The sequence below is a fragment of the Chrysochloris asiatica genome, unplaced genomic scaffold, assembly GCF_000296735.1.
Source record: "Chrysochloris asiatica unplaced genomic scaffold, ChrAsi1.0 scaffold00002, whole genome shotgun sequence".
NCBI lineage: Eukaryota > Metazoa > Chordata > Mammalia > Afrosoricida > Chrysochloridae > Chrysochloris > Chrysochloris asiatica.
Window position 1 is genome coordinate 20,517,059 of NW_006408520.1, and position 26,588 is coordinate 20,543,646.

Here is a 26,588-nt window from a genome sequence, read left to right on the forward strand (position 1 = left end):
AAATTTAGAATGCTAATAGAAAGGCTTGGAATATGTCTGAGAACCAATATATTTCTAAGGAGACATTTTTTCCATTTTTTTTATGGTGTATTCACAAATTTCTCTGAGGAAATTTGAGACAGGCACACTATAAACAAAGCCTTAGCAACATCTTACCATTCATGTGTGGTAGCCTTAGGGAGGTGACTCTCCAGAGTATCTGTATGATAGATACCTAAAGTGATTGCCCATCTCCAGTGATGTTTTTTGTTTAGCAATCACAGTCAAGTTGAGCTTGTTTGAACACCATTTCCCAGGAATTACATGCTAGTCCTAGAATGAGGGGAATCCACAAAGCTTTTAGAGGGAATAAACTATTGTAAGGTTTCTGCCTAGGAAGTTGGTCGCACTTCACTGGAAGCAGTCAGTTCAGATGAATAAATGAAAGCAGACATTTTTTGAGATCTTGAAAGCTTTCAATTAGAGAAAATCAAGGGCATGTTAAGGTGGTGGTTAAGTGCCGTGCGTTCAGTTCCTACTCAGCAACCCTGTATGGGGTTTCCGAGGAGTGGCTGGTGAGTTTCAACTGCCAAGCTTTCAATTTAAACTGAGCTTACAGTCTGGTGCTTATCCTACAGTGCCACATCAAGTCTCCATGTTAATGTATCCCATGCCATTTTTACCTTTTACTGGACAATATGCTGCACTGCAATGTCGGTTTGAACCGCAAGGTTGGCAGTTCAAACTCACCAGGCACTCCTCAGAAATCCTGTATATAGGGTTGCTATGAGTCGGAACCGACTTGATGACACTTAACAACAATCCATTTGATAAGAACTGGACTATGAACCATCAGTCCAGTGGGCCGAGCCTGACAGTCACTATGTGGGAGAAAGATGAGGCTTTTTGATCCTTCAAAGATTTAAAGCATCAGAAACTCTATACAGGGTCAGAACAGATTTGATCGCATTTAATGACAACATATTTTCTGAGTAATACAAAATAATTATATATCTTAATTGTTATTAAGTGCCTTGAAGTTGGTTCCAACTATAGTGACCCTCTATAGGGTTTCTGAGGCATTCATGGATGAATGCATTATGAATCTGATAATCACATGGCTTACTACGCCAGGAATGACAAAATGAAGAGGAATGGCTTCACATTCATCTGTCTTGAAGTACAATGCTGTCTGTGATAGGATAATATCCATATGTCTACAAGGAAGATCAGTTAATACCACTATTATTCAAATTTACACATCAGACACTAAAACCCGTGACGATGAAACTGAATAATTCTATGAACTTCTTCAGTCTAAAGTCAATCAAACATAAAATCAAAATGTATCAATAATTACTGATGCTTGGAATGCAAAGGGTGGAAACAAAGAGGAAGGATCAGTTGTTGGAAAATAAGGGCTTGGTGATAAAAACAATGCTGGCAATTGCATGACAGAATTTTGCAAGACCAATGACTTCTTCACTGCCAATATCTTTTTCAAACAATATAAAAGATGATTATACACATGAACCTCACCAGATGGAATACAAAGAAGTCAAACTATATCTGTGGGAAGAGATGGTGCAAAAGCTCACTATCATCAGCCAAAAACAAGGCTAGTTAATACCACTACTAATTCAAATGTATGCACCAACCAATAAAGCCATTGATGATGAAAACAGACTATCAATTGCTCATACTGACAAAACAGTCCACAAGAACCTAAATATGACCTTGAACATTTCCACCTAAATTTAGAGACCTCTCAAGAACAGATTTGATGCATTTTAGACACGAACTAAAACAGAAGCATTATAGGATGACATTAAGAACATCATACAGGAAAAAAGTGATAGATTATTAAAAGGACAGAGAAAGATCAAACTGGATGCTAGGAGAGACTCTGAAACTTGCTCTCCAGTGTAGAGATACTAAAGCAAATGGAAAAAATGTGGTAAAACAGCTGAACAGAAAATTTCAAAAGGGCAGCCTGAATGACAAAGTCACCTACTACAATGAAATGTGCAAAGACTTGGGAGTTTAAAAAAAAAAAAAATGGAAGAACATGCTCAGCATTTCTCATACTGAAAGAACTGAAAAAAAAATTCATGCCTCTACTTGGAATACTGAAAGTCTATGGGTAAAATATTGAATAATGCATAAAGCATCAAAAGAAGATAGACTGAAATACCTACAAGGGATTCTAGAACTTGACCAATGAAATAGGATTTCTGTGGAGCCTTTAATGTATTGGACCTTAGGTGGAATTCTGAGCCCCATACAGTACCTTCTGAGAAAGGACATTACCACTTAAAAGGACATGCAGACCAGCTAGAAGCGGCTAGAGAAACAGAAGATACTTCCTAAAAGAAAGACCAGCAGGAGAAAACAAAAACAAAAGCAAAATAGCAGGCTGTTTGGCTGTTACAAGAATAAGCAAGCTTTTCGCATGGGAGCCACCCAAGGTAAGCAATCAAGTCCCTTCAAGACAAACCTGCTTCAGTCTTCAAGACTGAAACGCAAAGGAAACACAAGCAGGCATGTAAGCTAGCTGGCAACTGCGTTGGTCCACATGTGAGTGGAAGTGGAGTAAAGTCAGTAAAGAAGATAAGGGCTGAGTTCGATTCCATTCCATGGACTCCTGTCGACCTTGGGATGAGAGAGAGAAGAGGAAGAGCTCATTGGCCCAAAGTTTGAGGAGACTTGGGAACTCCTGAGCCCATGAACACTAACCTAGCCATGGAGGGGGCTAAAGCTGAGAGTGAAGTGTCCAGCTGATATGAAGTGGGAGGAGACGCACAAGAGTGCCCAAATTTGCAGATACTACCCCTTTGACCTAGCTTCAATGGCTTGATGACCATAGCTCGACTAGAGGAAGATAAAGAAATTTGATAAAGGAAGCAAGTATAACTTGCTACATTTTGATGAACTTGACCTATACCAACCTAGAGGGAAGGAGTCAGCACATCAAGGATCAAGCCTGTCCCCTCAGTATACAGCGTTGACAGGGATGGGCAACTTAGACATTGGCTACCTAAAAATGGGTAGAGGAGCTATAAAGGCACAAAGTGGCTGGGTTACAAGTTTTCAAGATGGACTTGAGTTTCAGAGTGTGTGTGTGTTGGGGGGAGGGACGGCAGAATCCCCACAGAATAGTTTTCATCTTGTCTAGATGGATCTGTTGAAAGGAAATGGATAGGATACTTTTGATTCAATAGTAATTGTTATGACTAATTGAGATTGTCACAGCTGTAAAGGTTTTGTAACATAAAGGGGGAGGGGGGATCAGTTAATTTTATATTCCAGGAACAGAGGACCCTAAGACCATCAATGGGAAAGAGCATGAGTGGAACATGGGACCCTAAACAGAGAAGCTGCAACACCAGAGATGGAGGCAGAGGTGATGGCCTGGAGAAATAGAGCAGCTAAGAACTGTAGACTCATGGAAAGAGAAGGGCTATGTGCTGCTGGCCATAAGGCAGGATTGCCTTTTGGTTTTTTAAATGATTACATATTCCTGAGTGTTTTTGTGTGTGTCCCCCCAAAATAAGGGGGGTGGGGTAGGAATAGAAGCAAATACTGTTAAATGTTATGCATGGAGGGGATTGTAATCCTTGCAATGAAACAAAACATGATAGGATGAATGCAAAACCAATGTTCTCCCATGTACACTATCACTTAATTCCAATAAAAGCTTAAAAAAAAAAAAAAGTTAGGATGGAATAATACAGAGTCACTGTACTAAAAAGAAATGGTTGATGTTCAACCACTTCAAGAGATAGTATGTGATCAAGAGCAAATGGTACTGAAGGAAGTAGTCCATTAATGCCTTAAGTACACTTTGAAGAACAAGGCTCCAGGAACTGATGAAATACAAATTGAAATCTTCAAGTAAATTGAGGCAGCACTAGAGGCACTCACTCATCTATACCAAGAAATGTGGAAGATAGCTACCTGGTCAGGTGATTGGAAGAGCTCCCTATTTGTGCCCTTTCTTAAGAAAGGTGACCCAACGGAATGCAGAAATCTTCTGACAATATCACTAATACCAGATGAAAGTAAAATTTTGCTAAAGATAATTCAACAATGGCTACAACAATAAATTAACAGGAAACTGCCAGAGATTCAAGCCAGATTTAGATGAGGATGTGGAACAAGGAATATGTCATTCATTGCTGATGTCAGATGGAACTTGGCTGAAGGCAGAGAATTCCAGAAAGATGTTTACCTGTGCCTCTGACTGTGTGAATCACAACAAGCTATGGATACCATTGTAAAAAACGGGTGTTCCAGAAAACTTACTTATGCTCATAAGGAACCAATATGTAGTCTAAGAGGCAAGTTGATATTGAATTTTTAAAATCTGGAAAAGTATGTGTAAGGTTGTATCCTTTCATCGTATTTATTCAATTTGCATGCTGTGCAAATAATCCAAGAAGCTAGATTATATGAAGAAGAATTTGGCATCAGGATTGGAGGAAGACTCATTAACAACCTGTGATATGCACATGATACAACCTTGCTTACTTGAAAGCCAAGAGGACTTAAAATACTTACTGATAAAGACCAAAAACCAGTCCTTCTGTATGGGTTGCATCTCAATATGAAGAAAACAAAAATCTTTACAACTGGACCAATAAATAACATCACGATGAATGGAGAAAAGAATGAAGTCGTCAAAGACTTCATTTTACTTGGATCAACAATCCACACTCATTGAAGAAACAGTCAAGAAATCAAAAAACATATTGCACTATGCAAATTGACTGCAGAAAACCTCTTTTAGTATTAAAGGGCAAAGATGTCATTTAGGACTAAAGTGTGCCTGACCCAAGTCATGGTATTTTCAATAGCCTCATAATACATAATGAATAAGTAAGGTCATAGAAAAATTGACACATTCAAATGATAGTGTTGGAGAAGAACAATAAAATTACCATGGACTGCCAGAAGAACAAACATATTTGTGTTGGAAGAAGTACAACCAGAATACTCCTTAGAAGCCAGGATGGCCATACTTTGTCTCTCGGATTTCTGACATGATATCAGGAGAGACTATTTATTCCTTGGAGAAGGACATCATACTTGGTAAAGTTGGAGGGTCAGCAAAAAAGAAGACCTCCAATGAAATATATTGGCACAGTGACAGTAGCAATGGGCTCAAGCATACCAGTAACTGTGAGGATGGTGCAGGACCGAGTAGTGTTGTGTTCTGTTGTGCACCAGGTGGCATGAAGAGTGGCTTTGAGATGGAGTTGACTTGGCCGCACCTAGCTCTGGTAGTGTAGTGGTTACGAGTCAGGCTGCCAACCTCAAGGTCAGCAGTTCGAAACTACCAGCAGTTCTGTGGGAGAAAGATGAGGTGTTCTGTTCCTGTAAAGATTTACAGCCTTGGAAACCCAGTGCAGGGTCACTATGAGTTGGAATGGACTCCATGGTACTTAACAACAAAAACAGCATTAGTCAGAAATGACTCAATGGTACTCAAAAACAACAACATGTATGTTTAGAGCCCTAATGTGCTGTAGGATAAGCACTGGACTGGTAACCATAAGGTCAGCAATTCAGACCTATCCAGCCATTTTCAGAAATCTATACAGAAGGTCACTGTAAGTCAGAACTGACTTGACAGCAAATATAAATATTTATGAGAATGCCTAGGTAGTACCAATGGTTAACATGCTTGGCTGCTAACTGAAAAGTTGAAGGTTTAAGGCCACCCAAAGGCACCTTGGAAGCAAGTCCTGGTGATCTAGTTCCCAAAAAATCAATCACTGAACACCTTATGAAGTTCAATTCTACTCTGATACACATAAGGTTGCCATGAGTTGATGTCAACACAATGGCATTTGGTAGATAACAACAGAATATATATTTATGCACATTTCTATTTAAAGTCATGTATCAAGACTGTGGAAAGAGTCTAATCTTATTCGGGCATTATTTTTTTGGGAAATCAGATTCAACTTTGTATTATTTCAATGCATAGTACCTTTTCCAGAAACAAAAGCTGATGTAAGAGTAAATCTGATAAAGTTCAATGAAGAGGCAAAATTACAATAACCAAGCGCATAAGCAATAAATCTCACCAATACTGTTACTTTATTGTATTTCTAATCAGCTCTTCAAAACAAAAAAAAAGCTGGTCAATACATGATCAATATTATAGAGGTCTTTCTATCCGTAAAAAGTTCTTGATAATCTTTGTAAACTACGTCATTTTCTGAAGAAAACTGAGAGGACTAAATAAACACTAATTCTTTCATTGTTAATAATAGGTCATGATACACTTTTATACATAGATTCATTTCACTAAGTGTGCAAAGATGAAGTATACCAATGATACTCAATTTCCTTCTGAGCTTGTATTTTGTTAGGTGCCATCGAGTCAGTACTCACTCAGAGACCCTATGCACAACAGAATGAAACACTGCCTATGCAACCTCAATCGTTACTATGTTTGAGCCCATTGCTACTGCCACTGTGCCAATCTCTCATTGAGGGTCTTCCTCTTTTTCTCTGACCCTCCACTTGACTAAACATGATATCCTTCTCCAGGGACTGGTCCCTTCTGATAAATATGTCTGAAGTATGAGAGACAAAGTCTCACCATCCTAGCTTACAAGGAGAATGCTAGCTGTACTTCTTCCAACACAGATTTATTTGTTCTTCTGGCAGCCCACAGTACATTTAATATTCTCCTCCAACACCATAACTCAAATGCATCATTTCTCCCCCAACACCATAGCTTGAATGGTCTTCCTTCTTCACTGTCTATGGTCTATGGACTTCCTTCTTCACTGTCCAACTTTTACTTGCTTATGAGATTACTGAAAATACCACGGCTTGGGTCAGGTGCATCTTAGTCTTCAAACTTACATTTTTGCTCTTGAGTACTTTAAAGAGGTCTTGTGCAGCAGATTTGCTTAATGCAATACATCGTTTGATTTCTTGACTGCTGCTTCCATGAAAGTTGATGGTTGATCGGAGGTTTTTGACAACTTCAATCTTTTCTCCATTTATGGATGTTGTTTTATTGGTTCAGTGGTGAGGATTTTTGTCTTCTTTACACTGAGATACAACCCATACTGAAGGCTCTGGTTTTTGATCATCAGTTAGTATTTTAAATCCTCTTTACTTTCAGCAAGTAAGTTTTCCTCCAATCTTGATGCTATGTTCTTTTTCATACAATCCAGTTTCTCAGATTATGTGCTCAGCATACAGACTAAACAAGTATAGTGAGAGACTACAACCCTGACACACACTTTTCCTAACTGTAAACCATTTTATATTTCCTTGTTCTAGTTGAATTGCCTCTTTGTCTATGTACAGGTTCTTCATGAACACAATTGTTTTGGAATGCTCATTCTACACAATGTAGTCCATAGCTTGTCATGATCCACATAAATGAAAGCCTTTGTGTAGTATTCAAGTACAGGTAAACATCTTTCTGGTGTTGTCTGTTTTCAACCAAGATCCATCTGATGTCAGCAATGGTGTCCCTCATTCCACGTCCTCTTCTGAATCTGGATTGAACCTCTATAAGTTCTCTGCTAATGTATGGTGCAGTCGTTTTTGTATTATCTTTAGCAAAATTTTACTTGCATGCAATATTAATGATATTGTATGATTTCCACATTCCATTGGAGGACCTCCCTGGAATGGGCACAGATATGGCTGTCTCCCAATCAGTTGTCCAGGTAGCTGTCTTCCAAATTTCTTTAGCATATGTGAGTGTCTCCAGTGCTGCATCATTTGTTGAAAGGTTTCAATTTGTTTTCCATCCATTCGCAGAGCCTTATTCTTTTGACACTTTCTCAGCAAAGATCCATCGGATATCAGCAATGATATTCCTTGTTTCATGTCCTCATCAGAATCCAGTTTGAACCTTTGGAAGTTGTCTGTCAAATGTATGGCTGCAGCCATTTTTGAATTACCTTTAGCTGACTAGATAGCTGTCTTCCAAATTTCTTGCAAAGGTAAGTGTGTGCCTTGAGTGCCTCATTAGTTTGTTGAACAATTTCATAATTTGTATACCATCAATTTCTGAAGCCTTGTTCTTTGCTAGAACCTTCAATGTATCTTGGACTTCTTCCTTTAGTATCACTTGTTCTTGATCAAATACCTCTTGAAATGGTTGAATACTGGCCATTTCTTTTGGTTACAGTGACCTTGTGTATTCCTTTCCATTTTCATTTGATGCTTTCTGCATTATCCAATATTTTGCCCACAGAATCCTTTAATATTGCAAGTCGAGGCTTGAATTTTCCTTCAGTTCTTTCAGTTTGAGAAATGCAGAGTACATTCTTCCCTTTTGGTTTTCTAACTCTGGTTTTTGCCCATTTTGCCGTAAGATTTGACTTTGTCTTCTAGAGCTGACCTTTGAAAGTTTATAGTCAGCTGTTTGACCTCATTACTTATTTCATGTGCTTTAGCATCTCTACTCTGGAGAGCACATTTCAGAGTCTCTTCTGACATCCATTTTGGTCTTTTCCTTCTTTCTTGTCTTTTAATGACCTTCTGCTTTCTTCCTGTATGATGTTCTTGATGTCATCCCACAACTCTTCTGGTCTTCAGTCTTTAGTACTTAATGCATCAAATCTGTTCTTCAGATGACCTTTAAATTCCACTGGGATATGCGTAAGGTCATGTTTTGGCACTTGTGGACTTGTTTTAATTTTCTTCAGTTTCTCATTAGTTTGTATTGGAGCAATTGATGGCCTGTTTCACAGTCTGTCTGAGGCCTTGTTTTGACTGATCATATGGAGCCTTTCCACTGTCTAGTTCCACAGATGCAGTCAATTTCATTTCTGTGTATTACATCTGGTGAGGTCCATCTGTATAGTCATCTTATGTTGTTTAAAAAAGGCATGTACAATGAAGAAGCCATTTGTTTTGAAAAATTCTATCATGGATCTCCAGCATTGTTCTTTATCACTAAGGCCATATTTTCCAACAAATGACCTATCCTCTTTATTTCCACTCTTTGCATTCCAATCACCAGTAATTAGCAATACACCTTAATTGTACTTTTTATCAATTTCAGACAGAAGTTGGTAGAAATCTTCAATTTCTTCATCACTGATTTTAATGATTGGTGCATAAATTTGAGAACAGTGGTCTGTTATTATATAACAACTGGTCTGTATGGCTAGGTGTGTGTATATTATTCTATCATAGACAGCATGTACTTCAAGACAGACCTTGATACTTTCTTTTGATGATGAATGCAACACCATTCCTCTTTGTCATTCCCAGCCTAGGAAACCACATGATTGTCACATTCACAATGGCCAGTACCAGTCCATTTCAGCTCACTAATGCCTAGGATATCGATGCTTATGTGTTCATTTAATTTCTGACAATTTCCAATTTTCCTACATTCATATTTTGTACATTCTAAATTCTGATTATTAATGGATATTTACAGTTGTTTCTCTTCCTTTTGAGTTATGCCCCATCAACTAATGAAGGTTCTGAAGGCTTCATTTTCTTTTGCATCATCACGCTCAACTGTACACTACGAGGAGGCAGCTGTTCCCCAATTGTATTCTGAGTGCCATTCAACCTGAGGGGCTCATCTTCCTGCACTCTATCTGACAATAGTCTGTTGTTCTTCATCATGTTTTAATATTCACTATTCTGGTGCTGACAGTGTTCCACTGTTACTCATATGGGTTTCAGTGGTTAACTATTTGAAAGTAGTCCTTCTCTTTCTTTCTAGTCTCTATGTCTGGAAGCTCAGCTGAATCCTGATGACCATGGGTTGACCCAGCTGCTATTTAAAATACTGGTGCCATAGCTTCCACAATCAGAGCACCACAAAAGCCACCACAATATGACAAACTGACAGACGAGTGGTGGTGTTTTTCTACAGATGTCATGGTTTGCTTGAAATGTTCATTTTTGTCCTCTAACTAGAGTTAGATTTGAGCCAACATTTCAACATACTAATACAATTATGTATGTGTATGAGCATCCTTTACTAAGCGGTTTTCATGAAAAATTTAGAAAAGACTTTTCATGCTTTAATGTTTAATCAGTTACAACAAGAGACAGTATTATTTGTATACAAAGAATATAACTACTGCCATAACAAACTAAAAATATATTATCTTCAGTGACTATAACATAGCTATAAAGACTTACTATACATTTCAGAGCAGGAGAGAGGATTTTTAATTCCACATATGCCTCTATTTAATCTTAGTGGCAATAGCTCAAGGGTGGAAAGATGGGCTTACTCCTTCACAGATTTGGTGTGTGTGTGCATGCATGCACATTGTTCCTTGTTCTTTATAGATAACTATCTTCTTACTTACTGTAAGAATTTTTTTTTTTTTTTAACCATCACTGGCCTTCATGTTTTCTCTTTCTTTCTCCAATACCAAAAGTTTTCCTTCCTTTCTACAACATCAAGACTGATTGTACACAGTGAAACATGCACTATACCTACGATGTTTACAGTGTTTCTTGAATTCAATTAAGATTGTTTTTATGAGTCACTGTTATTGAAATAAGAGACTACCTACATTACAACCAAAGTTAAGGGAGTCAAATAGTGCATAAAAGGACTAGCAAAGCTTTTAGCATTCTGTGACACCTGGGTGCCCCTATTAAAGTCAAATACTAGAGGTTTACATCATTATTGAATAATCCTATATGAAACTTTAATGTAGCCTTATTATTTCATTGTTCATAATTTTATTGTTCCTTGCTGTACATCCGGAGATGTGGCAACAGAGTAGGATCTAACATGTGCCCTTAAGAAACAGCTGCTCAAGAAAATAATATATCTAGTCACTGGCTTAGAAGGCAGGATTCTGAGATTACTACTGGACCGAGGTTTCTGACTTGTCAACCAAAAATTACTTCCCCTTTACTATAACGCATTGCAGAAATATAGTTAAACAGATGTACTGGACAGTTTATTAGCAGGCACAGGATACAATGGGTGAGCAAAGATACTTATATAGATACATTTTTTCCAGTGACCAAAAGACTTATATGAGGACATTTAAGTAATTTTTTAATGAATATGAGTTGTATGTACATAGTTGGGTGACACAGATGCTGGCTCACTGAAGTTTACTCCAATGCCTCCCAGTGTAGCTTTTCTTGGGACAGTGAAGGCAGAATAACATGTCAGACTGAAATAATATCAAAAAAAAAAGGGAAAGCAGGGCTGGAGATCCTTTGAGGTTGGCTCATAACACTTCTTGACCTGTGAGTGTCTGTTGAGTATTCAGTGTATGATTTGACAGTGATGGTTTCAAATTACTGAAAGGCAGCCTTAAAAACCATTAGTGACTTCTTAAAAAGCTAATGAGTATTAAACTCTTTTTATATGTTATGTAGTAAGCATATGCTTTCCTTCTTTTAAATGTTTGATTTGGTTGGAAGTTTTTTGATGACCTGGTCAATTTCTTCTTTTGTTACGGGTTTGTTCAAGTTTTCTACTTCATTCTAAATTTAGGTAGGTCGTGTTTTTCTAGAAATATATCCATCTCATCTAAGTTTTCGAATTTGTTGGAGTACAACTCTTCATAGTATTCTGCTATTATCCTTTTGGTTCTGTTGTGACCTCACCCATGTGGTTTCTAATGCAATTTGTGTCCTCTCCCTCTTTTCTTTAGTTAGTTTTGCCAATGGTTTGTCAATTTTATTAATCCTTTCAAAGAACCAGCTTCTTGTCCTGTTGATTCTTTATATAGTTTTTCGGTTTTCCATCTCGTTTATTTCTGCTCTTATCACTGTTTCCTTTGTTTTGGTGACTGTAGGTTCCCCTCTGTTGGTCTGCTTCTAATTCTTGAAGGTGCTGTGTTAACGTGTTGATTTTGGTTCTTTCTTCTTTTTGGATGTGCACATTTACTGCAATGAATTGTCCTCTCAGGACAGCTTTTGCCATGTCCCAAAGATTTTGGTATGTTATGTTTTCATTCTCGTTTGTTTCTAGGACCTTTGTGAATTCACGTTTAATTTCTTCTTTTACCCAGTTGCTTTCAGCAGGGTATTGTTCAGTTTCCATGTATTCGACTTTATTGCTTTGGTCTTCTTATTGTTGATTTCTAGTTTTATAGCACTGTGGTCTGAGAAGATGGTCTGTAGAATTTTGATGCTTGTAAATTTATGGAGGCTTGCTTTTAATGTTCCATGCACACTGGAGAAGAACGTGTATTGTGCTGATGTTGGATTGAATGCTCTGTATACATCTATGAGGTCAAGTTGGTTGACTGTGTTGTTTAGTTCCTCTGTAGCTTTGTCGAGTTTCTTTCTGGTTGTTCTGTCCCTTTTCGAGAGTGGTTTGTTAAAATCTCCCACTATAATTGTAGATTTATCTATTTCTTTCTTCAATTCCAGTAAAGTTTGCTTCATGTATCTTGGTGCTCTTTCATTGGGAGTGTATATATTTATTATGGTTATGTCATCTTGTTCAACTGACCCTTTAATAATGAGATAGTGTCTGTCCTTTGTCTCTTATGCTGGTTTTTATCTTAAAGTTTACTTTGTAAACTCTTCTATATCGCCACTCCTGCTTGTTTATTATTGCCATTAGCTTGGTAAAAATTTTCCCATCCTTTAACTTTTAGTCTGTGTTTTCTTTGTGTGTAAGGTGTGTCTCTTGCAGGCAGCAGATTCATGGATCTTGTTTTCATACCCAATCTGCTACTCTGTGTCTCTTCACTGGTGCATTCAATCCATTGACATTCAATGTAATTATCGATAGGTATGAATTGATTGCTGTCATTATGTTACTTTTTTAGCGGTGCTGTTTGTTTTTATGTTCTACATTCCTTCTTGTGTTGGGTTTGTGTTGTTTCTTGTCAATTTTTTCTTAGTTTCCATATTTGCTTGTTCTACTTGGGAATTCATTTTTATGATATGTTGTGAAGTATTAGCTTTCTTTGGGGTTACCTTGTAGTCTACTAACTTTTCTCTGCATTTAAGATACTCCATTGTATCCTGCAATTTACCTGGCATTCTCACCATCTGGGTCTCTTTTGCTACGTTTGTCCCTTCTTTGACGTTGATATATTTTTGGTCTTCAGTTGATCTCCCAGCTCCTTTGAGTTTGTTGTTGTGGTCTTGTTCTGTTCTAGACTCTGCTATCTGTTGACTGTGTTCCAGGTGGTGTTGCCACACCTGTCAATCTGTTTGTTTTCTGTTCTTGTTGGTTTTCAGTCCACAGAGCTCCCTTTAGGATGTTTTGAAGTGATGGGCTGGTTTCAATAAAATCTCTCAGATTCTGTTTGTCCTGGAATGTTTTGATCGCACCATCATATTTGATTAATAGTTTTGCTTGATAGACGATTCTTGGTTGACAGTTTTTTTTTCTTGCAGGGCTTTGTACATGTCTCCCCATTGCCTTCTGGCCTGTATGGTTTGTTCTGAATAGTCAGACCTTAATCTAATTTGCTTGCTTTTATAAGTTATATTTCTCTTCTCCCTGGATGCTTTTAGTTTTCTTTCCTTGTCTTTGATTTTGGAGAGCTTGATTATTATATATCTTTGAGACTTTCTTTTGGGCTCTATCCTTCCTGGGGTATGTTTGGCTTCTTGAATGTTTATCTTCTCATCTTTCAAGATGTTAGGGAAATTTTCTTCCAGATGCTCTTCAACTATCTCCTCTGTGGACTTCTCTGATTCTTCTTGTTCCAGAATGCCAATAATTCTTACATTATTCCTCTTCATGTTATCCAGCATGAATCTTAGACTCTCTTCAGATTGTTTTATCCTTTTAGCTGCTTGTTCTTCTATCCTGGCAGTATTGAAAGATTTGTCTTCCAGCTCGCTAGTTCTGGCTTCCATTTCTTCTAATCTGCTCCTTTCCCCTTTCAGCGTATTGTCCATTTCTGATATCTTTATTGATCATCTGGACATCTTTTTGCAGGTTTTGAATTGTTTCCAGTGCTGTATCAATCTTATTTGATTGCTCCTGTAGTACTTCCCTTATTTCTTCCTTATTTTCCTCCACCCCTTTTCAGAGCATTTGAATTTGTTTCCATATCATTCTTCTGAATCCTCTCAGGCATATCCAGAACTTGTTCTTCCTCCTCTATAAACCCTTTGTCTGTCTCCAGCTCATTTACATCAGCTACTTTCTTCTGTTTTTTGGATGTGTTTCGATAAGGTTTGTTGTTTCTTATTTGTCATGATTATTTTCGTTGTTATTATTGTTTTTTGTTTGTTTTTTTAAGTTTAAGTGAATGCTTAAACGTTGGTTGTTTGATTACTGAGTGTCTCCCGGTGAATATGATCAAGAGATAGGCTTCCCTTATCGCCTGTAATGTTTAGGCGGTGTTGTTGGGTCTTGTCTCAGTGGTGGAATATTATGAGGTATGCTTATAGCTTGGCTATATGGCCACGATTGCTGCCTCTTCTTAGGTAATGTAGGGAGGAAAAGCTCCCACCTCCAGAAAAGATATGTGATCAAAAGGACCAAAAGCAGAAATAATATAAACGCATAGACAAAAATCACCACTTCGGAGCAGAAATGAAGCTGTTCTTGAGTGTCAGTGTGTGTGCAATTAGAAGCCTCCAGCAGGGGAATGGGGTGACCCCTCTCTCAGGCCCCTCCTCTAGTCACTACCATATAGGTGTGCATATATATATTGGGGAATTAATGGGAGAAAAATCGTCCACTATTTTGTCTCTGAAGGTCAGTTAGTTATCTGCGTGTGCTCAGCACAAATCTCGGGATGGGTCAGTCCTGTTCTGCTGGGGTTTTATAGATTGCTTTGAGTTTGTCCTGCACAGGGAACTCTGGCAGCACAGTGGCCACGGGTTGCAAGGTCAATAGTTGGAAACTTCAAGTTGCTCCCTGTGAGAAGGGCGAGGTGCCCCACCCTGGCTCAGACATACCGCTTTAGAACCCTGGTCAGGTTGCTTGTGGTAGGAACCTATTCTGTGCTGCACAGGTGCTGGAAGTGTCAGTGGAGAAATTTTGGGTTCGTGGGTGATGTCATAAGTCGCCGCCAAGCTCCCTCTCTCTGTATAATGAGAAAGCTGTCCACCTGATGTCTGGGCTGAGATATTAAGTTGGGACAGGGGGAGAGAGAGGGAGAAATGTGTTGTTTCCCGTGGCTCGTACTTTATAATTGCCGAACGCGTCGCTTTCTGAGCCGGGCTAGCTTTAGCCTTGCCCTCTAAAGTCTGCTGGGGTGGTGAAATTGCCGAGACAGTCCAGTCTCCAGATTCCTAAGTCACCCGTATTTTCCTTAATATCGTGATTTTTTTCACTTGCAAATGCGGGAAACTGACGTCCTGGATCTTAATGGTAGATCTGGAGCTCTGGAGTTGTTATACGAGCACTTTCTTCGTGAGATCTCCCTCCATTGTCCCCGAAGCATACCCTACCTGTTAATAGGCGGCTGAAGCCCCAACTGGAAGCATATGAAGATGTACATTAATTTGGAAAATAAGATCTTTCTGATGTTAAAGAATTTTGAATAAAAATGAAATTAGATATTTTGGGAAAAAATATAGACACAGAATGAGATCCACTTGAGGTTAACAAAATGCCCTGGTAAAAATAAAATTCCAAACTTGATTTATCACATGGGGATATTCTTCTTTTCCAAAAGGCAACAAACAGTAATTGCAAAGAACAGACTCTCAGAAGAGATGGAAAAATATAAACAGAATGATTATAGCTTATCAAAATATGGTGTATCCCTTTACATGAAATTTAATCTCATCATTTAAGAAAGGCAGAAAGAAGTAAAAATTTTCAAGTTGGTTAAAAAAAATTAGTCAATTTCCTAGTCAAAATTCTGTATACTTAGTATTTAGAGTTAAAATCTGAGAGTACTTACAATGATAGCAACACCACAGCAATTAAGGTCCACTCTGCTGGTTTGTGTATAATATTCTTATTTGTTAATCTGAAAGACAGGAAGATCAAATTTACTAAAAATTCTTACATGTAAATAAGTAAATTTATTCTTAGATCAGATTTATGATAGCATGCATCAAAAAGTAATATTTTTTATGCTTGTTATTTATGACCGGAAATAGTTAATAATATAATATGGATTGATAACTCGGTATCTGACAGTGATCATCTCAAAAGAAAGTGTTCAAGTCCCACTTCTATATATGTTGACTACAATATTACTATTCTATCAGAACAATGTTGGACTTGGTCCTGTACAGTCACTGTGAGTCAGAATCAACTCATTGAAGTGAGTTTTTGGGTTTTGTACCTTTCCACCTTATACCATATTGTTGTTGTTAATTGCCGTTGAGTCGGTTCCAACCCATAGTGACCCTGTATACGCTTTCCAAGGAGCAGCCGCTGAGTTTGAACTGCCAACCTTGTGGTTCAAACCAACCTTTTGTCTAGTGCTTTATCCCACAGCGCCATATCAGATCTCCTTATACCATATTGATGGCAGGTAATTAAGGAGTAAACAAGTTGCTGTTCAGTTGATACCGACTGATGGTAATCATGTGTATCAGAGTGTCAAAATAGGGCTGTGCTCCATAGTTTTCAGTGGCTGATTTTTCTAAAGTACATTGTCAGGTCTTTCTTCCAAGGTGCTTCTGGGTGGTCTCAAGATGCCAATGCTTCAGTTAGCAATCAAGCGAGTTAACTGCTTGCACCACTCAGGAATATATAACAGAATGACAGAATGAGCAACTTAATCTTAGATGAAATAAAACCAGAATGCTTGCTAACTTCACACATATCATTAGGAAAGACTAATTGCCAGAAAAGAACTTCCTGTTTGGTAAAGTTGAGAGTCAGCATAAATGAGGGAAACACTCAATGAGATAAAATGACACCATAGCCACGACAGTGGACCCAAAAATATCAATGACAAGGATGATGGTGCAGGACTAGGCATTGTTATACATAAGGTTACCGTGAGCAGGAAGTGACCTGATGGCAACTAATATTAAAAAGTGGGAATGTTATAATCCACAACTTAACAGAAATAAGAGGTGACTTAGTAAGTTGAAAGAATAAATCTTTGTTCAAGAAAACTTAGGCTTTAGAAAATTGGAAGTAAATTCTATCATTTAACAGTGGATGCTAACAGAATACTTTGCAGTTAGCTTAATTTCTCAGAAAGCATTCAGAAAGACCACTCTAAATTTAAAAACGATATAAATCAATAAGAAAGAAAAAAAACAACAACCCAATAGATGAATGGTGATATCATCCAATCTGGTAATTTTGAGTATTAGTTAAAATAACAGACTTAAATACAGCAATGCCTGCTAGGACCACGTGGCATTTTGTTATACACACGGTCACTGTGGGTTGAAAGTCATCTAATGGCACTTGCTGACAAATGGCACCACACCAGGCCTCCAGTCTGGAGCTCTTACTTGAATTCCATGTTTCCATATAGAATTTTTAACAGAAAAAAAGGACTACTATATACAGGACTTCACCAGATGGAATACAAAGAAATCATATTGACTACATGTGTGGAAAGAGAAGGTTGAAAAGCTCCAAATCATCAGCCAAAACAAGGCTAGGGGCAGATTGTAGAACAGACCATCAATTGCTCCTATATGCAAATTTACATTGAAATGGAAGAAAATGAAAACAAGTCCAGGAGAGCCAAAATAGGAGCTTGAATATATCCCACCTGAATTTAACGATCATCTGAAGAACAGATTTGATAACACTAAACACTAAAGACCAAAGACCAGAAGAGTTGTGGCATGACATCAAGAACATCGTACAGGAAGAAAGCAAAAGGTCATTAAGGAAACAAGAAAGAAGGAAAAGACCAAAATGGATGTCAGAAGAGACTCTCTAAAACTTGGTCTCCAGCGTAGGAATGCTAAAGTAAATGGAAGAAAGGAGGCGGTACAAGAGTTGAATAGAAGATTTCAAAGATCAGCTCAAGAAGACAAAGTCAAATATTATAACAAAATATGCCAAGACCTGGAGTTAGAAAATCAAAAGGGAAGAACTTGCTCAGCATTTCTCAAGCTGAGGGAAAAGAAAAAATTCAAGCCTCGACTTTCGTTATTGAAGGATTTTCTGGGGAAATTATTGAATAATGCAAAAAAGCATCAAAAGAAGATGGAAGAAGGACTACACAGAGTCACAGTAACAAAAGGAAGTGGTTGATGTTCAACCATTTCAAGAGGTGTAGCATATGATCAAGAGCCAGTGATCCTGAAGGAAAAATCCAAGGTGCATTGAAGGCATTGGCAAAGAACAAGGCACCAGGAATTGATGGAAGACAAATTGAAATCTTTCAGGAAAGTGAGGTGGTACTAGAGGCACTCACTCATCTATGCCAAGAAATTTAGAAGACAACCACCTGGCCAACTGATTGGAAGAGATCCGTATTTGTGCCCATTTCAAAGAGAGGTGGCCCAGTGGAATGCAGAACTCATTGGACAGTATCACTGATATCCCATGCAAGTGAAGTTTTACTAAAGGTAATACAGAAATGTGTGCAACCATATATTGACAGAGAACTTCCAGAGGTTCAAGATGGATTCAGAAGAGGATGTGGAATGAAGGGATATCATTGCTGAAGTCAGACGGATCTTGGCTGAAAGCAGAGAATACCATTAAGATATTTACCTGTGCTTTATTGAGTAGGCAAAGGCCTTCAACTATGTGCATCATGACAAGCTATGGACAACCATTGAGAAGTATGAGTATTCTGGAACACTTTATTGTTCTCATAAAGTACCTGCACATAGACCAAGAGGCAGTTGTTAGAACAGAAAGAGAGAATACCGAATGTTTTAAAATTAGGAAAGGTGTGCACCAGGTTGTATTCTTTCACCATACTTATTCAACCTGTATGCTAAGCAAATAATCCGAGAAGCTGGGTTACATGAAGAAAAATGTGGCATTATGATTGCAGGAAGACCTATTAACAACCTGCGATATGCAGATGATACAGCCTTACTTGCTCAAAGTGAAAAGGACTTAAAATACTTACTGATGTAAGATCAATAAGCAGAGCCTTCAGTATGGATTGCATCTCAATGTAAAGAAAAAATCCTCACCACTGGACCAATAAACAACATTCTTATCAATAGAAAAAAAGATTGAAGTTGTCAAAGGCTTCATTTTTCTCAGATCAACCATCAACACTCATGGAAGCAGCAGTCAAGAAATCAAACGATGTATTGCATTAAGTAAATCTGCTGCACAAGACCTTTTTAAAGTGTTGAACAGCAACCAGTTTGAGGACTAAAGTGTGCCTGACTCAAGCCATGGTATTTTTAGTAACCTCATATGTAAGTGAAAGTTGGACACTGAAAAAGGAAGACCTTAGAACTGATGCATTGAGTTATGATGTTGGAGGAAAATTTTGAAAATGCCATGGGCTGCGAGAAGAACAAACAGATCCGTGTTGGATGAAGTACAGTCAGAGTGCTCCTTGGAAGCCAGGATGACCAGATTTCATCTCTTGTACTAAAGACATATTGTCAGAAAGTACCAGTCACTGACAAAGGGTACCATATTTGTTAAGGTGGAGGGTCAGAGAAAAAGAAAAAGAGCGCCGGCGAGATAGACTGACAAAGTGGCAGCTCAATGGGCTCTCAAGTGTTCCAATGATTGTGAGGTTGACCCAGGACCAGGCAGTGTTTCGTTCTGTTATACACAGCGTTGCTACAAATCGGTACCGACTCAATGGCACCTAACAACATATCTAACTAATTATTTACTTAACAGGAACATTAGACATCCAATTGGAGATTGTAAGTGCCACCAAGTCTGTTCCAATTCATAGGGACCCTGCAAGAGGTTTCCAAGGAGCAGCTGGTGGGTTTGAACTGCCAACCTTGCAGTTAGCAGTCCAGTGCTTATCCTACAGTGCCACACTCAAAACTTACAACAGCCAAAACTGAGCTCCTCATCTTTCCCTCAAAGCCTAATCCTCTTGCAGACACCTCATGCCAATCAATGGTTACTGTATTCTTCTACAATCAGCTGCTCAGGCCAAAAATCTTGTGATTAATCTTGACTCTTTTTCACACCACAGGGCCAACCAATCAAGTCTTAATGGTTCTACCTTCAAAATATGTCTAGAATCCATTACTTCTCCTTACCTTCATGGTTTTCATTTTGATCCACATCATTTCTTGCTTTTATAGGGTTCCTGAAGAGTGACTGGTGGATCTGAACTGCCGACTTTGTGGCTAGCAGTCCAATGCTTATCCTACAGCGCTTAGGCTACCAAAATAGCCTCTTACTGGTCTCCCTGCCTTAGTCATCTATTGTAATTTTCAATTCAGCAGCCAGAGTGCTGCTACTAAAATGTTATGTCAGATCAGGTCACTTCAGTGTTCAGGACCACCAGCTGCTCTCCATAATTCATTTAGAGTAAAAGTAAAAACAAAACAAAACTGCCATAGCTACAGCCTATACAATTTGTACCAGTACTTCTCTCTGATAATCTTTCTTCTCTTGCCTTTGTTCGCTATTGTAGTCTCACTGCATCCTTAGTATTCTGTGAACACACCAGGCCTTCCCCTGTTTTGCACCTCCCATACCCTCTGCCTGATATATTTCCACAGACAGCAACACTGCTTGCTCCCTCACCTCTTTTTCTTTTCTGAATGCTTCCTCTCAGTACCATTCTCTCTTTCCATGCTTTTGGGGAGGTAGAGAATGGAATAAAGGGTATTATTGCTACTATTTTTATATATACATAAATATAAGAATGCAAGTCTCAAAGGGAAATGATTTGTCTTGTCTTTTGCTCACTGCTGTACCTATAGCAACTAAAACAGAATTGAGCATAAAATCTTAGAGGTCAAAAAGGGTAAGCACAATAAGAAAAAAATGCAAAACTATTCACTAAAACTTCTTTTTCTATTGTACTCAAATCTCACACAGATAAAACAGACTTAAGATATTGTAAATTCATTTATTAATATTATTATTCAGCAAAAACTGTTCTGAATGCCTCCTTCTGTACAATGGTTCTAGGTACTGGGAAAAACACAAATAAAAAAGACAGGGTTTTTTTTCACTTCAAAGTACTTCTACTAGCAGAATAGCAAATCTTACTTGTTCTCATCTTTTTTCTTTTCCTGAATCCTAGTCTGGCACTCTAGGAAAAGCACTGAGCTGCTAACCGCAAGGTTAGCAGTTCAAACCCACCAGCAGCTGGTCAGAAACCCTCTGCAGGGTCGTTATGAGTCAGAATCAACTCGACGTCATTTAACAAGCTAAAATAATTTCAGCTGCTTAATGAAAACTTATTGTCAGTGTGTGATTAATTCAAAACACAAAAAAGTAATATTTGATAGAAAATGTTTAAGAAGCTTATAGTTGACAAAAAGAGCCAATGATACTTAGGGAGGAAGTCCAAGGTGCATTGAAGGAATTGGCAAAGAACAAGGCACCAGGAATTGATGGAATCAAAACGGAAATCTTTCAAGAAAGTAAGGTGGCACAGGAGGCACTCACTCATCACTGCCAAGAAATTTGGAAGACATCAGTCTGGCCAACTGATTGGAAGAGAGGTGACCCAACAGAATGCGGAAATTATCGGACAATCTCTTTGATATCTCAAGCGAGTAAAGCTTTGCTAAAGGTAATACAGAAACGGCTACAATCATACATTGACAGAGAACTTCCAGAAGTTCAAGCCAGATTCAGAAGAGGCTGTGGAACGAGAGATATCATTGCTGATATCCGATTGATCTTGGCTGAAAGCAGAGAATATCAGAAAGATGTTTACCTGTGCTTTATTGACTACGCAAAGGCTTTTGATTGTGTGGATCATGACAAGCTATGGACAACATTGTGAAGTCTGAGTATTCCAGAACACTTAATTGTACTTCTGAGGAATCTATACCTGGACCAAGAAGCAATTGTTCGAACAGAACATGGGAACACAATGTTTTAAAATTAAGAAAAGTGTGTGACAAGGTTGTATTCTTTCACCATACTTATTCAACCTCTATGCTGAGCAAATAATACGAGATGCAGGATTCTATGAAGAAAAACGTGGCATCAGGATTGGAGGAAAACTCATTAACAACCTGTGATATGCAGATGATACAACCTTGCTTGTTGTAAGTGAAGAGGACTTAAAATATTTACTGATGAAGATCAAAGAGCACAGCCTTCGGTATGGATTACATCTCAATGTCAAGAAAACAACAATCCTCACCACTGGACCAATAAACAACATTCTTATCAATGGGGAAAAGACTGAAGTTGTCAAGGACTTCTTTCTTCTTGGGTCAACTGCCAACATTCACGGAAGCATCAGTCAAGAGATCAGACGACGTATTGCATTAGCTGCACAAGACCTTTTATATAGCAGCAAATTTGCTGCACAAGACCTTTAAAAAGTGTTGAAGAGCAAAGATGTCAGTTTGACTTGCGCCTGACTCAAGCCATGGTATTTTCAATAACCTCATATGCATGCAAAAGTTGGACAGTGAATAAGGACCTTGACTGCAGAAGAATTGATGCCTTTGAGTTATGGTGTTGGAGGGGAATACTAAAAGTGCCATGGGCTGCCAAAAGAACCAATAGATCCATTTTGGAAGAAGTGTAGCCAGAGTGCTCCTTGGAGGCCAAGATGGCCAAACTTTGTCTCTCATACTTCAGACATATTGTCATGAGGGAACAGTCGCTGGAGAAGGATATCATGTTTGGTTAAGATGGGGGATCAGAGAAAAAGAGGAAGACCCCCAACGAGATGGATTGGCCAGGTGGCAGCATCGATGGACTCAAGTGTGGCAACAGTAGTGAGGCTGGCCCAGTATCGGACATTGTTTCATTCTGCTGTGCATAAGGTCACTACGAGTCGGTGCCGACTCGATGGAACCTAAAAACAACAACGTAGTTTAAAAATATAATCTGAAATTCAATACAGATTTAAACCTGATATACAACTGGTAAAATGTAAAAAGGCCTTTGTGTCAAAATACAATTTGAATTCAAGTACACATTTGGAAAAAATAGCTTGATTCAACTCTAATAACAGTGAGTCATTAAAAAGCAGCTACCACTTTGACAGGTATATCAATGCAACACTGCAGATAAATGACTGCAATACACCAGTCAGTGGAAATGACAGCTCTGTTCACTGGGAAAGGATTCTTCAAAGAGCTGAAAGAGCTACTTTATGTTTAGGTTCTAAATTAGACTTCAATTCATTAGGCACTTTAGAATCACCTGGGGAGCTTTTAAAATATACTAATGTGTAGGCCCAACCCTAACCAAATGAAATTCAATCTCTTGAGGGTGGATCCAGGCATCTTTATTTGTTAAAAGCTCTCTGGGTAAATCTGAGGCTCACCTTGTTTGAGAATCACTGTTCTACAAGTTTCTATTATTGATTATCACTTCAAATAAAAATATATGGTTACTTATGTCAATTCTTTATTCAACTGTCAGTTTTTAAGTGCTGTCAAGTCAGTTTCGATTAATAAGAACCCTATAAAAGGTTTCCAGGAGTGGTTGGTGGGTTTGAACCGCTAACCTTGTGGGCCACTGCATCATCCTGCAGCACCACACCAGGACTCCTAACTGTTAGTGCTCAGTACTAATGGAAAAACAATCTCTTCCACACTAGTAACTTGTCAATCAATGTGTTTAGAGGCTTCATTTAGAAACCCTAGCCTACAAATAGTCACATACTTGCTGAAGTTGAACTGTCAGAATCTGAAGACCCCAAACCAGTTGCTTTACCAGAGGTCCTTCTGTACTTTAAACAACTGATATTTTCTAAAAAGCATTAAGGATAATTTAAGCAATTTTTACAGAAGTTATAGACTTTGATGTTCTGTAGATACTAGTCAATGAGATTCTTCAAAGATAATTTACTTGATTCATATCAAGGTTTTCCAATAGAATTTTATAAAATCAATAGTGGTTACGAATCGGGCTGCGAACCTTAAGGTCAGCGGTTCGAAACTACCAGCCGCTCCGCGGGAGAAAGATGAGGCTTTCTACTCCCGTAAAGATTTACACCCTCGGAAACCCTGTACAGGGTCGCTATGGGTCGGACCCGACTCGATGGCACTCAACAACAACAACAACATCAAATAATGAAGTTATGGTATGGTGCTGTAGAATAAGCACATGATCGTAAGGTCAGTTTGAGCTGTATGGTCGGCAGTTCAAACTCACCAACCGCTCCCTGGAAACCTTATATAGGGTTGCTATGAGCTGGAACCTAGCTGGAACTTGACTGCATTTAACTATCAAAATAGTAATGTTTTGGCTTATTTTATATATACTTACGTTGTTTGGTGCAATCAAGTCCGTTTCCACTCATAGTGACCCAATGATCTCTCTCTTGCAAAAAGACTTACAGTCTTGGAAACCTTATGGGGCCTCCTATGGCGCAGTTCTACTGTCTTATTCTGTTACTATGAGTCAGAATCCATTGGGCATTGGGTTTGTGTTTTGATTTATTGTTAAGTGCTGTCGAGTTGGGTCTGACTCAGAGCGATCCTGTATAGGGTTTCCAAGGAGATGCAGGTAAGCATGAATCACCGACCTTGCAGTCTAGCACATTAACCCACAGTGCCACACCAGCATGGATGTGGTTAGGTACTATCAAGTCTATAGGAGCTCTGGCAGGGCTATGGGGTAAGCACTGGGCTGCTAAACACAAAGTTGGTTGTTCAAACCCACGAGCCACTTCTAGGAGAAAGATGAGGCCGTCTATTGCAGTAAAGATTCAGTTTCAGAAACCCTAAGGAGCAGTTATCCTCTGTACTATAGTGTACTATGAGTGAGAACTGACTAAAAGGCAGTTAGTTGGTGGAGTGAATTGAGTTAATGGTGACCGTATGAACAACAGAATGAATCACTACCTGGTCCTGCTCCATCCTCATAATCCTTCCTATGTTTGAACCCATTCTTGTAGCCACTGTGTCAATGCATCTTGTTGAGAGTCTTCCTCTTTTTCAATGACCCTCTAACTTTACCAAGCACGATGTTCTTTTCCAAGGTTTTATAGTTACTTAATATTTTCCAAACAAGACCAAGGAAGGGTTATATCCTAGTGTCTTGCAGGGTCTGGCATATAGAAGAAACTCGGTAAATATCTGTTGAGTAATCTCATTCCCCTATTAGAATGTTATAAATTAATAGTAAAAGGGTAGTAAATGTGCTGTAGTTTTAGGGGTGGTGATGGAGGGAAAACAGTGGTCTCAAAATTAATAACCCTGGTTCTACTAAGAAGTGTATGAACCTGGTTAACCAGTCTAGCTTCATCTAATGAAACAGGTGGGACCTAAAGCCCCACATCCCTTCATTCTTAAATTTAATAGCATAAGGCTGTATTATTCCTCTGCTTTAATTAATATTTGCCAAAGACCACATGAATGTTGTTGACCAGAACGTTATTTTTTAAAATAATAATACAAAAAGTCATACCACTTCTAAACACTGAAAAATTTTGTACAATAGAGTGACAACCTTTAAAAACAGTTTAAAAAGATAAAACTTGTATGGTTTCCTTAAAAAGAATCTAGTAACCAAGTAATTAGATGGAATGTTCAATATAGAAGTCACTGACCTTATCAAAGCAAAGGATTGAAGCCTTTCTTTGAAAGCAGAGGAAGCCATTTTAAAGACCTGAATCCATACTGTCTTTTATGATGTATCAGTAATCTTTTCATCTAAGAGAGGCAACATGATGTGGCAAAAAAGCATGGATTCTGGGTTTAGGCAGGTTTGATGCTAGAAATCCAATGACTAGTGTGTTTTGAGAGGTTAATTAATTTCACTCATAACCTCATCTATAAAATGAGTATAATATTTTGGAAATAACATAGGTTGACTTAAGAAAGGGTTACCTTCTATGATTCCATCACAAGTGGTTCTGACATTAGTTGAATACCTCTTTAAAAAAAAAATTCATTATTGTTTTTTATTATCAGTATCTATAAATTGGATCTTTGTCTATGGGGGTTGGAACAATTCAGTTTCCCGTTAACAACTGACGCTTCTTATGGTATGAAACACTGAATTAGGTACTGCAATTCACTTGGTCTACAGTGAAGTCTGTGTCAAAATGACTGTTGGGTGGGTTATGCATACAGTTCAACTGTCATATGTCCTTAGTGTTGAACACTACTCAGACTTTCTATCCATTAGGGTACCTGACATCGACACAGACGTCACTGTAGACCAGGACACAGTCTGCTATATAGTAGTGTTTTGAACTATAAATCTAAACACCAAACACCTATGAATGAACATCTGAGAATGATATCAACAAATTATGGAGTACAACATTGTATACAGTACATGTTACTAATGATTAGATGTATCCAAACCCCCAAAAAAACAGATGGTCTTATGTGCAGTGAGTCGTAACTCAGGATACTTGGTCTTTACTCGGGATACTTGGTCTTAACTTGGGTACTTGTGGTAACTAGGGATATGTAGTAAGTCAGGGATTACCTGCATTTGTAAAGTGCCAATACAAGACTGAATACATGTATTGACATGGATCAATTATAAACAGCAGGGCTACTTCAAAAGATCAAACACAACTGACTGGACAGTGGGTCTCAATTTAAAATACCTAAAATCCTATGGCATATATGTAAGTAATGATGGAGCAATCCTCCATTATTTAAGATGGAATTCAGATGATATTGTTGTTGTCAGGTGCCATCGAGTCGGA

The 26,588-nt window shown here is 38.3% G+C and overlaps 1 protein-coding gene across 1 annotated transcript in view; it reads right to left on the minus strand.

Moving 5' to 3' along the window:
• Positions 1 to 26,588, minus strand: part of RPAP2 (RNA polymerase II associated protein 2) — a 171,078-nt gene that overhangs the window by 36,200 nt on the left and 108,290 nt on the right. The window contains exon 12 of the mRNA XM_006831052.1: positions 15,798 to 15,866. Within this exon, the coding sequence (XP_006831115.1) occupies positions 15,798 to 15,866 (69 nt within the window). The remainder of the gene's footprint in view (positions 1 to 15,797; positions 15,867 to 26,588) is intronic.